The sequence below is a fragment of the Plasmodium gaboni genome, chromosome 13, assembly GCF_001602025.1.
Source record: "Plasmodium gaboni strain SY75 chromosome 13, whole genome shotgun sequence".
Taxonomy (NCBI): Eukaryota; Apicomplexa; class Aconoidasida; order Haemosporida; family Plasmodiidae; genus Plasmodium; species Plasmodium gaboni.
This window is the reverse complement of record NC_031493.1, coordinates 131,748-149,247: the sequence shown is the minus strand read 5'-3', so window position 1 is coordinate 149,247 and position 17,500 is coordinate 131,748. Positions and strand designations below refer to the sequence as shown.

The 17,500-nt window shown below is 17.2% G+C and overlaps 6 protein-coding genes across 7 annotated transcripts; 3 read left to right on the top strand and 3 right to left on the bottom strand.

Moving 5' to 3' along the window:
• Positions 1-367: 367 nt before the first annotated feature.
• PGSY75_1304700 (cyclin) lies at positions 368-1,813 on the bottom strand (the record flags this gene model as incomplete). The annotated part of the gene is made up of 6 exons (XM_018787113.1): positions 368-408; positions 510-594; positions 700-796; positions 1,042-1,244; positions 1,323-1,502; positions 1,598-1,813. The coding sequence occupies 6 exons, from the start codon at positions 1,811-1,813 to the stop codon at positions 368-370; spliced, it is 822 nt and encodes a 273-aa protein (XP_018639855.1).
• Positions 1,814-2,301: 488 nt separating this feature from the next.
• On the bottom strand, positions 2,302-6,060 carry PGSY75_1304600 (hypothetical protein; the record flags this gene model as incomplete). The annotated part of the gene is made up of 1 exon (XM_018787112.1): positions 2,302-6,060. One exon carries the CDS (start codon positions 6,058-6,060, stop codon positions 2,302-2,304), a length of 3,759 nt encoding a protein of 1,252 aa, XP_018639854.1.
• A 926-nt stretch (positions 6,061-6,986) lies between these two features.
• Positions 6,987-7,622, top strand: PGSY75_1304500 (putative small heat shock protein; the record flags this gene model as incomplete). Its single annotated transcript, XM_018787111.1, has 1 exon — positions 6,987-7,622. One exon carries the CDS (start codon positions 6,987-6,989, stop codon positions 7,620-7,622), a length of 636 nt encoding a protein of 211 aa, XP_018639853.1.
• A 1,210-nt stretch (positions 7,623-8,832) lies between these two features.
• PGSY75_1304400 (hypothetical protein) lies at positions 8,833-10,757 on the top strand (the record flags this gene model as incomplete). Its single annotated transcript, XM_018787110.1, has 2 exons — positions 8,833-10,443; positions 10,551-10,757. 2 exons carry the CDS (start codon positions 8,833-8,835, stop codon positions 10,755-10,757), a joined length of 1,818 nt encoding a protein of 605 aa, XP_018639852.1.
• A 711-nt stretch (positions 10,758-11,468) lies between these two features.
• PGSY75_1304300 (hypothetical protein) lies at positions 11,469-12,011 on the bottom strand (the record flags this gene model as incomplete). The annotated part of the gene is made up of 1 exon (XM_018787109.1): positions 11,469-12,011. One exon carries the CDS (start codon positions 12,009-12,011, stop codon positions 11,469-11,471), a length of 543 nt encoding a protein of 180 aa, XP_018639851.1.
• A 2,092-nt stretch (positions 12,012-14,103) lies between these two features.
• On the top strand, positions 14,104-16,174 carry PGSY75_1304200 (putative CorA-like Mg2+ transporter protein; the record flags this gene model as incomplete). Of its 2 annotated transcripts, XM_018787108.1 has the most annotated exons (3): positions 14,104-14,131; positions 14,651-15,892; positions 16,038-16,174. In XM_018787108.1, 3 exons carry the CDS (start codon positions 14,104-14,106, stop codon positions 16,172-16,174), a joined length of 1,407 nt encoding a protein of 468 aa, XP_018639850.1. The 2 variants fall into 2 exon arrangements, with proteins under 2 accessions (XP_018639850.1, XP_018639849.1); XM_018787107.1 differs by lacking the exon at positions 14,104-14,131 and having other exon boundaries at positions 14,623-15,892.
• Between the last annotated feature and the right edge of the window lie 1,326 nt (positions 16,175-17,500).

Sequence of the window (17,500 nt, the reverse complement as noted above, 5' to 3'; positions counted from 1 at the left end):
TATATATATATATATATAAATATATTTTATTTTTTTTATTATATTTTTTTTTTTTACATGAACAAGTCAGCTTTGTACATGTTAACTTTTTTTATTGTTGAAAAGTATAAAAAATTGTAAAGTCATTTTTTTAAAAAGTATATATTGACTAATGTTCTTGGTTATATATTGTGTATTTATATATATATTATATTTGAAAATAATACAAAAAAAAAGAAAGTAATGTAAATTAAAAAAAAGGAAAGAATTAATTATATATTTTTATATTAAAAAATAACAAAAAAAAAAAAAAATAATAATAATAAAATAAAAAAATTATGTATATAAATTAAGACATAAGTGTGGTGAATATTATATTACATTATATTTATTTCTTTTTAACCACGACGTCTATATAATGGCATCGTCCTATTGTAAAAGTTAAGAAAAGAAAAAAATTATATAAGCATTAAAAAGTAAATGAAATAAAAACTACGTCTATTAATATATATATATATGTATTTATATACCTATTTTGTAAAGCTCCAATATTCTAATGCATATTTTCTTGATATCCTCATAATCTACATCAAATAATTTAAACCAATTGGTATTCTAAAAGCAAAAATAATAATAATAAATAAATAATAAAATATTAAACATTTGTGAATATAACACGAATACATAAATATATATATATATATATATATTGTTACATACTTTCATTAAAGGTATATTAAGTTTATAAGCAGCTAAGAATATACTTGCAACAGCTATACACCGTGGTTGATATTCACAACATAAGGTTGTTCTCATACTATAAAAAAAAATATATATATATATATATATATGTTGATCGTTATGATGGTTCATCATTTTACATATATATTAATAAAACATTATATATATATATATATATATATATATATATAGATATATTTATATGTATATATTCGTGTTATATTCAAATGAGCATGTTTTATATAAGATATTTATTAAAAATAAAAGAAATATATTATTATTTCAAAATGTGGGGTGTCATAATTGTCAGCCTTTTTTAACCTGTCATTTAAAAATCCCCAAGACATTTGTGCTAATTTTTTTGTTAAATCCTTATCAATTGTATTTAAATTGTTAAAGAGGGAATAAATATATGGTAAAAGAAATGAATGAGGATGTTGGTTTATTTTATGAACAAGAAATCCTATTTCTTTTAGTATGAGCAGTTCATATGTATAAATATCTACTTTCATATTTTTATATTCCTACAAAAATATATATATATATATATATATATATATATATATATGTATATATAATATTATTCATATATATATTATTACTTCTGATTCAATATTTATTCTGAAATGTTCCATGTTCAAGTTTTTTATATCAAAATAAAGGTGTTTACTTTTTATATGCTCATATTTACATAAAAAATGAAAAGTATTAATAATTTTGTAAATACGACAAAAATCTTCTTCCAGTTTGCACGATAAATATAATGCTGAAGGAGCAATAATCTACAAAATGAAGGATAAAACAGATATGCATATATAATAAATACATATATATATATATATATATATATATTTATTTATTTATTTATTTATTTTACATTGACGTCGAAATCGGTAAAAGACTTTTTAAAATAAAAACGATGAAACAAAACTTGGCTCGTTACAATAGTTACTGCCTTTAGTTTTAAAATAATGCCAGCTTCTTGTAATAACTGACATCCATAAATTCTCAATTTGATTTCATCACTTTTATCAATATTTTTTTCTTCACTTGGAGTTTTTTTTTTGTCAATTAAAACTATGTCATTCATCATATTTAATATGAGAATGAATTTTTTTTTTTTTCAAAATGGTTGATGGAGAATAAAATAAAGAAAAAAAGCTTCAGGAACATAATATATATATGTATATATATATATATATTTTTTGAGAATATTTATTTAAAAAAAAATTAAAAAAAACAAAACAAAACAAAACACAAAAAAAAAAAAAAAAATAAATAATAAATAATAATAAATAAATAAATAAATAAATAAATAAATAAATAAAATTAAATTAAAATTAAAATATGTAAAAAAATAAACATTCCAATAAATATATATCTATATATATGTATATATTCAAAATATTGGATTAGCATGAAAGCTATTATTTATATATAATAACATCGCATTGTTTACGTGTATTTAAATTGTAAACGAAAGCCAAACATAAAAAAAAAGAAAAAAAAAAAAAAAAAGAAAAAGTAAATAAAAAGAAATATACCTTTTTATTTTAATATAATTTGATTTTCATTTTCATTTTATTTTATTATATTTTCATTTTTATTTTGTTCGTTGAAAAGGTGTTTCATTTGGTTAAATTTTTGATTAAGTTTATCTTTAGCATTTTTTAATTCTTTAATTTTTAGAATATTATATATAGTTATAAAAAAATTATTATATTCTAATAGGTTTATAGATTTATGAGAGTGTAACGTATTGATTTGTAAGAATTTATTGTGTAAAAATTTTAGGTCCTCATATTTTATAAAACCTTGTTTTAATATATATTCATAATTAATATGAGAAAAGTGTTCATAAATAATTTCATCAATTAATTTTATTAATATTTGTATAACGACCATTTCAGAATCGATAGATAAATAATGATTCCATGAAGTTAACTGATTTATGTTTATTTTAGAAAGTTGATTAATATCATCATAAATAATTATTCTTATTGTAGCTAATAAAATAGGATCTACAATATGATTAGAACCAATATAAAGATAATTTTTTTTATTTTTTTTTCTAGAATCATGTTGTAATTTTTCATCAATAAAAAATTTATTAATACGATCTTTCATTGTAAATATATTATATTCATTAAAATATGTATTTTTTCTTAGATAATCATTAAAGATTTCTTTTTTTTTTCTTGTAATATGTGCACTTTCTAAATTTTTTGTATCAAACCTTTGATATACACTTTGATTATCATCAATAATATTTAGTTGTTTAAATAAGTTGACTTTTACTTGTTCTAAGCTATCTAACATGATTAAAGGTAGTTTATCAACTCCTAATATTTGTATAATAATTTCCCTTATAATTTTTATATCAAAATTAAAATAGACTTTCGTTTCTTTTTCTTTTTCAATAAAACCGTATTCTAATAATAAAAGATCGTTGTTAGCATTTCCATAGCTCACGGTGATTTCTTCACCTTCTTCGATGTTTTTTGAGCTTATCAAGTGAACACTTTGGATCTTATGTATAATTGAAGAGGGTATTAATAATGGGTTCATATTATTGTGATTGGTTTTATTATTATCATTGGTATTATTAGTACTAATTATATCATTATTATCATTATGATCTATATAATTTTTTTTTTTTTTTTTTTTTTCACTATAAAAAGATAAAGAATCTTCTTGATTCACCACATTTTTAACACTATCATCTATTTCTTCATTATATTGATATTGTTGTATATTTTTTAAATAATCCTCATCATGTTGACAAATTTTATTATTTACATTGTCATATGTAACAGTGAGGTCTTCTTTGTTTATTGTTGAATTATTAGAAAGACTACTATGATTGCATACATCTATAATTGGTATTAGGCACATATTTTTATTTTTGTTTTCGTTTTGTTTTTCTTTCTGTTCATATTCATTAAAATTAAAATCAGAACATTCTTTTATATATAATTCTTCAATAGTTTTTTCTTCATCTTTCATTTTTATACTACTGTTAATAATATTGTCTTTAAGTTTATAGATATTTTCATTATTTTGTGTATCGTATTTTTTTTTCATATTATTTTGCATACTATTATTTGTATCATTATTTGAGGTATATAAATTTAAAGACGATTTCATTTTTATGGCATGAGTACTAACATAAGAATAAATATGCATTACAAAATGGTAATTAAAAATATTTTCAAATGAATTAAATATAGAGTTATTATATGCTACATCATTTATTGTATTTTTAATAAGTTCTTTTAATTTTTCTAAAGATTCATTAGAATAAATATTTATATCAATATTTTCTTCACAAGATATATTATTATTATGATGATGGTTATTATCACTATTGTGATTATAAGTCTCATCAACATTTTTATTATCACCATTTTTATTATCACCATTTTTATTATCATCCTTTATATTATCATTTTCATAAAAACTTAACATTATATAGTTATATAATGTGTTAATATTTAATTTTTGTTGTTGCTTTAATGTAGGCGTTTCAAAATGATGTGTATAATTTTTTTGTTGTTGATTCGTATTTATATTAGTATTAATAATTTTATGTAGCTGAATAAAGAATTTATTATTAGTAAATAATATTTTGTGTATAATATTTTTATCAATAAAATGAAAATATGGTTCATTAAAATTTTCTTGAGATGTACACATTTTAATAAATTCATGTATCATTTGTTTTCTATAAAGTATGATATTTTTTATGTTATTATTATTAAAAAGATAAAAGGATGAATCCTTATAATATAATGGTAAGTGATTTAATTCTTCTTTGTTTACAATATATTGAATATAATGTTCATAATTTTTATAAAAAAAAAAGTTTGAATGATTTTTTAATATTTCTGATGTTTTAGATTTAATAAATGAATGTATATTATTAATAAAAGATGATGAGTTATACATTGAATCTATTTTGTTTTGTATATAGTTATTATAATTATATTTTATATATAAATCATTTATATTATATATATTAGATATATTATTTTTGTTCAGTTCATCATGTTGTTTGATATTTATATTTTCCTCTATATATATTATCTTTTCATTATTCCTTACATTTTTGTTATGATTCGACAGATGGTTAGTATCACCATTTTGATTATAATTATTTGAATGAGTTGTGTGGCAATTTTTTTTTTTTTTTTGTGTGTGGTCAATATAATATTTATGTAATAAGGTAAAAAGGGAATTATTAAAATTATATATATAAAGTAATGTGTTAATATATTTTGATATAAAATGTATGTATGTTATAATTAGTGTTAATTTAATATCCCAGTATTTTAAATATATAGAAGAGGAATTATAATATTTGATAAAATTTAAAAAAGAATTATGTTTTATATATATATCATATAATAAGATGGTGATAGAATCTAATTTATTAATTTCATCCTCTATGTTATTTTTAAAAATATATTTTAAATAATTGACCTTATAATAATTATTAAAATGGTCTACGAACATTTGTATTTCTTGTATTATATTCTCATAATTAATAATATAATTATTAGGAATACTGCAAATTTTTTGATCTCTAGGTATATACTTATTTGTGGTCATACATAATATGGAATTATTTGATAAATCATTACACATATTATTATTACTCTGAATATTATTGTGAATATCATTACGAGTTATGTCCTTTTGAGTGTGACAATTCTTTTGGTCTTCATCTTTTGTATATTTTTTTAATAAATTTGATTCAATTGGTACTTGTTCAGTATTTAAAAAATCATCTGATATTTTATTTTTTGTGAATGTATATTTTTTTCTATCTTGATAAATAAATTTAATATTTTGTAAACCTGATGGGTGTGTAGATTGTATATAATGATATAAATTATTTATAGAAAAATTATTTTTATTTTTATTTTTATTTATATTTTCGTCATTATTTATATTATTTCTTTCTTCTGGTACTTTTTCAAATGGTTGTAATTTTTTTTCTAAAAATTGTTGACTTAATATTTCTAAATGTTTTAATAAATCATTTTTATTTAATAAATATTCGTTACTATCCGTGTTATTGTTTATATGTTCTAAAAAATGTTGATTCTTAATTTTTTTGATATAACAGTTTTTTTGTTTTTTAATTTCCTTCTTATATATATTATAAACATGTTTTGAATCATATATATTATTATTATATATGTAAAACGATAAATTGTTTCTATGTTTGATATTTCTATTGTATGTCATAACATTTTCACCTGACCATATATATATTAGTAATGATAATAATATACTTCTTATGAATATGTAAAAAGCATTCTTCTGCTTAAGCATATTAATTTATAATACTCCGATGGTTCTTCAGTTAATCTACTATATAAATGAATAAATAAATATATATATATATATATATATATATATATATATATTGGCATTTTACACCTTCAAGTATATATACATATATATACACTTAATAGGGCTAAGAATATATTTATAAATATATGACCATTATATATAATATATTTTTTTTTTTTTTTTTGGTATATATATACTTGTAATCTATTACAATTTTTATAAAACATTTAAAGAGCACATATATATATATATATATATATATATATATTAAATATATTTATACATATTATTAGAAATGATAGAATTAAATAAAAAATATATTTTTGGGTTAATGATAAATAATTTGGCGATATAAAAATATGAAGATAAAGAGTACAATATTATATATATATATATATTTTTTTTTTTTTTATGAATATTATTATAGGTATACCATTAAAAAAATGAAATGTGCAAAATATCTTACATATGCATATATTTAATTATATTTTAATAGGATAAAAATATATATATATATATATATATATATATATATATATAGGCCTTTTATTTTTAATATGAAAACCATGACAGGTATTCATTTTTTATTATTATTATTTTTTTTTTTTTTTTTTTTTTTTTTTTAAATAAAACAATAAAATTGAACATACATTAATTATACTTAAAAGATATTATTTATTTTTTTTTTTTTTATTTTTTTTTAATATATTTGAGAAAATAAAAAATAAAAAAAATTGCTTAACATATATAGGATAAAATATATATACTATTTTATTTATGTATAGCAAATTATAAGTAATATTATATGTAACTTGGCCTATATATATATATATATATATATATATATATATATATATATATATTATATATATGTATATTTTTTTTTTTTTTTTTTTTGTGTAAGAATGAGCGAGAATAATTTAAGCAAAGATAATAATAAGAACAAAAGGAATGAGGCATTAGAAAATCCTGGTATGTTAGATACTTTTTTTGAAAGTATGTATGATCATATGAATCGTCTTGATCAATATCATAGTGATATGAATAGAATGATGAATTCTTTAAGAGGTTATTATATGAATAATGATTTTTTTAGATTATTTCCTAATAGAAGATCATTAGCAGATTATGATATTAATCATAATAGAAATAATGATTTATTAATATCTAAACCTTTTTCATCTATGTTTAGAAGAGATGGATATTCGAATATTCCTCCTATGGATGTTCTTGACAAAGAAAAACATCTTGAAATAAAAATGGACGTTCCAGGTTTAAATAAAGAAGATGTACAAATCAATTTAGATAATAGAAAATTAGAAATAAGTGGAGAATTTAAAAAATCTCATGAACAGAAAGATGAACAACAAAGATATTATATCAAGGAAAGATGTCAATCATCATTTTATAGATCATTTACATTACCAGAAAATGTTTTAGAAGATGATATTAAAGCTACATTCAAGGATGGAGTTCTTAAAATAGACATACCAAAAAAAGATATACCAGACAAGAAAAAAAAAAAAATAGAAATAGATTAATTTGGTAATGAAAGACAAAAAAAAAATAAAAAATAATAATAATTTAAGAGAATGGCATATATGATATTATTATCTCGAAATTTTATATATGTATGGGTTACAGTTTATATAATATTGAATCCTTAACCTTACTTGATAGGATAATATATAAATAATATATATATATATATATTATTATTATTATTATTTATTATTTTCTTTTTTATATTGTGAGAACGTTTATAAATAAAACTCAACCTGGTGAAAAAAATTTTAAGTTGGTTAAAAAAAAAAAAAAAAAAAAAAAAAAGAAAGAGAGGACTTCAATAAAATTGTACTTATATTTAAACTTATATATATTATATGTACATTGTTTTAATTCTTTTTTTTTTTTTTTTTTTTTTTTTTTTTTTTTTTATTTACAAATATAATTTAATATGAGATAAAGAATCCATATTTAATTTGTATATTATATGAAAAAAATAAAGGTAAAATATATCTTCCTTTTTTTATTTTTATTTTATTTTTTTTTTTTTTCATTCAATTATCAAACTAAATTATTTTATATAATAAAAAAATATAATTTTCTTTTATAAAAGTATTTAGCGTTAAACTTTTTTCTTTATTTTAATATATGTACTATTATATATATATATATATTTATATATATTTATATAATTATGTAAAGGCATATCTATATGTATATAATAATAATAAATCTTTCTTTTCATATGTTATGTTTTCAAAACTACTAAATAGGTTATTACATATATTATACATATATATATATATATATATATATATATATATATATATAAAGAATCATGGGGAATATAATATTTCATTTTTTTTAAAAACCAATAAATTATTATAATATTATAAAATTCATATATATATATATATATATATATATATATTTTATTATAAAAAAAGAGAAAATTAAAAATAAATAAAAAGAATTAGACAAAACTGTACTATGAAATATTAAGTTAATGAAGAGATCTTCATTTTTTTTTTCTGACAAAAGGGTAAATGAAAGTACCCTAAATAAAATAAAAAAAAATATACTATATATAAATGAATATATATATATATATATATATATATAATATTTTAAGATATATGTAAGTGTTTTATTTTATTTTATTTTATTTTATTTTTATTTTTATTTTTATTTTTATTTTTGGTTTGTCATTTGTTTAATAAATTGTTAGAAAAAAAAAAAAAAAAAATGAATGAAGAAAATGAAGTCGTAAAACTCCTTGTGAAGGTAGGAAAAAATATTAATAAAAATGAAGAACAATTAAGACCTTTTATTAAAAAAATCGTTGAGGATAATTGGTTAGATTCAATAGAAAGTTTAAAAAGTTTAACTGATGATGAATGGTTTAAATTGCAATTACCTCTTCGTCTGGTGGATGAAATAAAAAAGGAGCTACACATAAAGAAAGAAGAACATAGTAGAACATGTGATGATAAAAATAAAGATAATAATGATGACAATAATAATAATATGGAAGGAACTAATAAATATGATGAAATGCATTGTGAAAAAAACGAAATTGTGAATTGTAATAAAAAATTTAAAAAAAATCTAAAAGAAGAGAAAGAAGATGTAAATATGAAGGAAAAAATATATAGTACTAATGTGATAAAAGAAAATATAACACATAGTAATAATATAAATAATTATGCTAGCTCCGATTATGATAATAAAAGGACTTTATCAAATTACGTAGATCATAATAATAAATCATCTAAATTAATAAATGATATGAATATGTCAAGAGATAATAGTAGAGTTTATGAACATTCTGATTTGAATAAAAAAGAAGGTTTCCATTATTCTATAATAAAATGTAATAAAGATATATTAGAAAATATGATAAGTAAAGAAATAGAGGATATTAATAAGGAAGATATATTTTATCTGTCGAATGAAGATGATTATACAAATAATTATGATAATTGTAATAGTTCATATAGCTATTCAGAAGAAAAAACAAGAACAATAAACAGTATTAATGCATGTGAGAAGTTAAAAAAAATACCTATAGAAAATTTAAAAATTGTCTTACCTATACTATGCAAAATAGTAAAAAATATTTTAATTAATCCAAATATTTTAAATACAAGAATATTAAAAAGTACAAATAATATTATGAAAAATAAAATATTAATATATGAAGAGGTTAAAAATTTATTATTATCTATAGGATTTGTAAGAATATATATTTTTTATGTTATGATAAAAGTGGATACTTTATTATTATTGTGTATATATGAATCGTTAAAAAATATTTCTAAGAATATTATTAAAATTGATGATTGTTCTAATATAAATTTTGATCCTTTCAAATCTAATATTGTGTGTGTAGATACGTTGAAAAAAAAAAAAAATGTATTTCATGCCAATGATAATGTGGATATTTTATTGAAACAAAAAAAAGAACAGATGGAAAAATTAATGAACCAACCAATAGAAAAGAATCCAAAAATATACAAACAAAAAAATTATAATTATAGTCAAGACAAGAAAGAAAAGCATAAGGAACTAAAAAAAAAAAATCACAACAGTGTGTTAGATGCACAAGAAAAAGATGAAGATGATACAGAAAATGAAGAAAATGAAGAAGATTTCTCTTATATTATTTCAAATATAAAAAATTTTGGTAAAGAACAAACATTCAAATCTAAAACAAAGTTGGAATTAGAAAAAATATCAAAAGCAAAGGTTTATTCAAAAACGATTATAAAAATATTATTTCCAGATGATTACATTCTTGAATTATCCTTTTCATCTGGAACGTTATTTAGGGATGTAAATGAAGCAGTAAAAGGGGTAATTAGAAAAAAAAAATAAAATAAAAAAAATAAAAAATATATATACATATTTATCATACATATAATTTATTATATATATTATAATTTTTTTTTTTTTTTTTTTAGTTTTTAAATGATTCCATTATTTCAAAAAATTGGTTTCTTTATGAAACTCCAGGAATTCGTAAATTTGATCCTCAAAAAAGTCTTTCCTTTTATAATCTCATTCCACATGCTCTTTTAAGGTTTAAGTTGGATCATCAGGATGACAATTTTATTTTTTCAAGTTTTTTGTCTAATGAGGCGATAGAGAAATATTTAATCTCTTCATAGGAAAGAAAAATAAAATAATAATAATAATATAAAATTTTATATATTGTGTTAACATGAATATGTTGATTTTAATATGACGACACAATGGTAGTTTTTTTTTTTTTTTTTTTTTTTTATGTATATTCATATTGAATGGTATTTTCCTTATTTTTATGAATAATGTGAACCTTTTAATATGTGTGGTTTCTTTTTTTTGGCCTATTCATATATTTTTTTATATGACATGGATATATAAACATAAATATATAAATATATATATATATATATATATGTACTTATTATATGCTTTAATTTATATATAGTACATATCATATTTGTTAAAAATTTGTAGTCACTAAAAATTTTTGCTTTTTTATTTTTTAAATATAATTTTTAGCATAACAGGTATGTAATGATATAAAAAAATTAAAATGACAATTTGAAAGTTTTAAATAATATATTTTAAAGATAATTATAAAAGTGTGTATATGAGAAGACAAAAAAAATAAAAAGTATAAATGGGAAAAAATAAATAAATAAATAAATAAATAAAAATATCAAGGTATATATAATTAACAATATATATCTCTCTCTATATATATATATATATCTCTATATATATATATATATATATATATATATATATATATTTATATATATATGTTTATATTTAAAAAAATAAATAGCTGTGTGTTTGATAAGGTACTGAAATATGAATAACTTTTGCTTATCTTAAAATATCATGGAAAACAATTTTGTGAATATATTTGTTGCCGATGTGGTTTCATAATTATTTCTATACATTTGAAAATTATAATAAAAGTCTTGCATTTTTTTATTATATATATGATTATTATATAGAAATAGATTTTGAAATTCTTTTTTTGATTTTTCAAAATCATTATGATTTTTCCATTTATCTATAACAAGATAAGTATTAAAAGTCCCATCAGAATATTCATTTTTCATATTTGAGGAAAAAGTGGAATTTTTAAAAACGCTAGTTTCACAGAAGCCTTTATATTTTTTATTGATAGTAGTAAATTGATCTAAAAAATTAAGCAACTCTTTTTCATTTGAAATATTATTTTCATTACTTTCATTATTTTGATTATCTTTTTTATCATAAATGTTAATATGTCTAACTATAATAATATCATGATCATTTTTTAATCCATAAATATTTAAATTATTTTGACGATAAAGTTGGTTTATATTCCATCCAAGGGATGTGCTTAGTAATATGGAAAAAATGGAGTTGCGATATTTGCTCATCTGAAGTATATATTTTGTATTTAAAATATGAAATATGGAAGAAAATTAAAAAAAAAAAAAAAAAAAAGATTTAAGCACTTAAATGTGTAGAATATATATGTTAATAATATGTAATTTGTATGTGATATAATGGGGGATAATTCCATGTTATATATAATACATATATATATTATATTAGTTAATATTTTAATAGACCATTGATAAATATATTATGGAAATATTTAATATTTATTTAAAAAGTTTATGATTATAATATCTCATCAAATGAGAAATTCAAGGAGAAAAAAGAAAAAAAAAAGGAATCTATATAAAAATGATTTATTCTATCATTTTTTCCTGTTATTCAAAAGAAAAAAAAAAAAAAAAAAAAAAAAAAATAATTATATATATATATATATATAATATATATATATTTTTATTTATATTTCCAAATAGTTAGCTGTTCAGGTAATATATATATATATTTTTTTTTTTTTTTTTTTTTTTTTTTTTTTTTTTCAAATATACCATATTTTTATTTAAAAAAAATTATGTGGAGAATGTAATATATTTAAATAAAATAAAAAAGGTAAACTAAATATATCATTTATAAGAATTCAAAACATTATATTTTTTTCATATAATCTTATTCGAAATAAATACTTATGTCAATTTGTTTATTTTATTTTTGTTTTCTTTTTCCCCTTTACAAACATATTATTTGTGGTTTGTTTTAATTTACCTTAAAAATTTATATTCATATAAAAAATATATGTATATATTTATATATATATATATATGATAGAGCATGGAACATATTTTTCTTGTACAATATTCTACATTATAAAGAGATGGAAAATAAAGGAGAAAAAACAAAAGAAAGAGGAAAACTTCCCTTCTATATATTTTTTTTAATCAATTAATATATATATATATATATATAATATAATATAATTTTTATTTCTTAAGTATATAAAAAAATAAAAAAAAATTAAATGCTTTTAAAAATAAAAAAAGGTATAATATATATAATATATATATATATATATATTATATGTTCTTTTTTTTTTTTTTTTTTTTTTCTTTTATCTTAAAAAGGTAATTTTTCTTACATTTTTATTTTTTCCTTCTTTTCCCTCATTGAATAATAAATTTTTTTTTTTTTTTTTTTTTTCTTAATTTTTTAAACTTTTTCTCAATGATATATATATATATATATAATATATAGAATACAAAAGAAGTAAAGAAATTTTTTAAGCATGGATAATTACACACATTTCAACGTAACAAAAATATATATAATATATATATATATGTATATATTAATATACTTCTTTTTTTTTTTTTTTTTTTTTTTTTTTTTTCTATTTAATAAAAATTTATAAAATAAATAATAAAATTTATATTTATATATATAAAAATATATATATATATATATAATTTTGTAAAATTAAAAAATGGAAAACAAAATAGTATAGATTGACAAAATTGCAATGACAATTTTGTATTTTATAGAGTTACTATAACATCTATTTATACAATATATTTTATTTATATAAATATAACAAAAGTTTTATATAAAAAAAATATATATATATATATAATACATATATATATATATTTTTTTTATTCATCTATTTTTAAGTGTGTATAAATTTTTAAATGTTATATTAATTTATATATATAATAATAATATGTTATTTGAATAAATAATATTTAAAAATTTATTTACGTACACATATATATATGTATATATATATTTGTATATATATACATACATTTATTTTAAATAGTACATTTATAAAGAATAAAAATTATTTAGAAAAAGGAAAAAAAAAAAAAAAAAAAAAGAAATTAATATGATAATTAATAATTCTACAAAATATCCCTTTTTGAATATTACACAATATATATATATATATATATATATGTAGTGAATTAATATTATTATTTTTTTTTTTTTTTATATTAGAATGTTTCTAAAGAGGAAAATTATTATTATTTGTTGAAATTAAAATTATGATATTCATTACATATTACATGTCTATATGTTACACCTATGTATGTAACATATAATATATATGTTAGTTGTGATATTTCTAGATTGAGTAGTATGTTAACTTGTTTACTGTTCTATGCATAAGAAAAATAGCAGTCATGCTATAAAAAAATATAATATAATATACATACATACATATATATATATATATATTAAACCTATATATATAACTTTAATTTTTTTTTGTTTTTCAATTTGTTTATAAATGTTAAAAATAAAGATTTATTTATAAATCATTTAGTACATATTATAAGAATCATATATATATATATATTTATTTATTCATTTATATTATAATATGCATACGTCTTAATAAAAATAATTACCTAATTTATAAATTATATACATAACGTAAATATATTTATTGCTTAAATTTATTATATTGGTATTATTAATACAATTTGGCTACATAACTGTTAATATAATAGATAAATAGTGATATATAAAATATATTTTATTTTTTAATTTTTCATATATATATATATATATATATATATTATCTTTATATTTATTCATTTAATTTTGATTATATTGTATTATTTTTTATTATTTATTATTTTTTTTTTTTGTAAAATGTCTTTTGAATCGTTTGTTTTAAAAGATGAGAAGAGGACATCAAAGAAGAATTATGATTACGACGAAATAGATTTGAATGATGATGATGATGATATTATAGATAATAAAAGTTTTGATAAGAATAATTATTCTTATAATATAAAGAATCGTTTATTTAAACATTATAAAAAGGTACATGAGAATGGAGATTGTATATCAAGAAAAGAGAATTCTATGAACAGCTCTACTTTTATGAATAGAGACAAGAGTTCTATAAATGAAGAGAATGATACAAAGAATAAATTAAGATGTTCTTTATGTCATAAGAACGAATCTAAAATAAAATTAGAAGGTATAATGAATGAGAATGATTATTTAATTCAAATAAATAAATTAAGAAGGCATGTAATAATTGAGATATTTGGAGGTAAATGTTTTATTAGAGAATATTTATGTACTGAATTTTTAAGAAGAATAAAACATTGTTGTCATATAAATTATGTAAAATATAATGTAGGTTTAATAAATTATCGTGATTGTAAACAATTATTAGCTGATAATAATAATATAGCTAGTATAGAAGCTCGTTTAAATTCTATATTAGTTTCATTACCACCTCTAACTTGTGTTATATTACATTCAAGTGTTTTTTTAGTTGTAAAAGAAGATTTAATAAGAGATGATTTAATAAAAAAACTATGTTCAGTATCTAAAAAATTTATAAATTCTTATAAACCTGATATGAAAAAAGCAGAACAAAGACCATTTGAGTTTTGTGCACTAGAATGTATTTTTTCGAGTGCCTTAGAACATTTAAATGCAGAAATGAAATTATTAAATAAGGATTTTGCTGATATTAAATTTTCTTTAAAAGTAACTAAATATCAAGATATTTTAAGTAATTTACATAATTTAAAAGAACCTACAAATATACTTATCAATAAAATTAATTCTTTTATTAAAGCTTTTCATGATGTATCAGAAAATCATATAGATTTAAAAAAAATGGAATTAACAAGATGTTATTTTAATCCTAATATTAATGAGGAAGATACTAATAATAATAACAATAAAGAGCATCCTAATCAGGATTTAGAGATGTTATTTGAATATTTCGATCAAGAATTGACTCAGTTACATGATCAAGTTAAGCACTTATATGATTTAATGTTAAATCTGGAGAATAAAATTATATCAGATTTGTCATTGTCGAGAAATAATTTGATAAGAATGGATATAGTTATAAGTTTGATCAATTCGGGATTTGGTATAGGAACCCTAATAACAGGTATATTCAAAAAAAAAAAAAAAAAAAAAAAAAAAAAAAAAAAAAAAAAAAAAATATATATATATATATATATATATATATATGTGTGTGTGTGTTTATTTATTTATTTTTTATTTTTTATTTTTTTCTACTCCCCCCAATTTAGGAGTTTTTGGTATGAACTTAAAAATACGTCTGGAGGAACACGACTATGCATTTATTTACGTCACCGGCCTTGTGATTTTTTTATGTTTAATGACTGTAGTTATGTCTGTTTACTTTTTTAAGTGTATACGTCTTTAAATAAATATAATAATAGCAAGGAATGCGGACATAAAAGAAGTACTTAAAAGAGTATTCATATATTTTTATGTTTAAAATGAATAAATAATTAAAACACACAATCATTTTTTTTTTTTTAAAAATTGGATATTCCCACATTTGAATAATATATAAAAGTGTATGGGTTTAAATAAGTTATCATAATATAAGGAATAAACATAAATAAAAATATATATATATATATATATATAATATATAATGATACATTGAGCAATATTAAAAATAATGTGATATTTAAAATATTATACATATGAATAATTTTTAATTTTTTCAGTTATCTTTATTTTATTATATACAATTATATATATATATATATATATATATATATATATAATATATATATATTTTTTTTTTATTTTTTTTTTTTAATTTTGTTAATTATAAATATATAATTATATATATTATATATATACAATATATATATTATTATTATTATTATATAAGGTAAGAAAAGGTAAAATGGATCACGCTACTTTTATTATTTATACATAATATATATTTATATATGTGTGTTTATCTTCTTTATATATTTAATGTGCTAAAAGGAAAAAATAAAAATAAATATATATATATATTATATATATGTTTATATATAATGCCTTTTTTTCTTTTTAAACACTTCATACACATATATATTTAATTTTAATTTAAATTTTTTATTTTATTTTTTTTTGTTTTTATGTATTCATAAAAATTTCCCATTAGGTATAATTTTATATATATATGATTTAATATTATGTATACATAATTTTCCTTTTTTTTTTTTTTTTTTTTTTTTTTTTAATATTATACTTTATTAATGTGTTAAATTCTCTTACACTTATTATATATATATATATATTATATGTTAACACATTTTTTATTTTATTTTATTTTATTTTTTAAAGATAAATTTATTTTTATATTTTTTTTAATTGAATTATTAAAAACTTATTTTTAATAATAATTTATTTTTTCTTTTTTTAGATGATGTAGAAGAATAATGTTAATATATTATTTTTTATGATTCTTAATATTCTTATTTTTTTTTTTTTTTTGCTTTTCTTTTTAGAATACTTAAAAAATTATTAAAGCTTTAATAACATTAATGTATATCTATATCTATATATATACATATATATTGTCATAATGATTATAATACAATATGAATGTGTGTGAAAAGAAAAAAATATATATATAAATATATTAATTTTTTATATAATAGGTAGAATATTATATATATATATATATATATATATATATATATATATATATAATATAATATAATATAATATATATATGTGTATA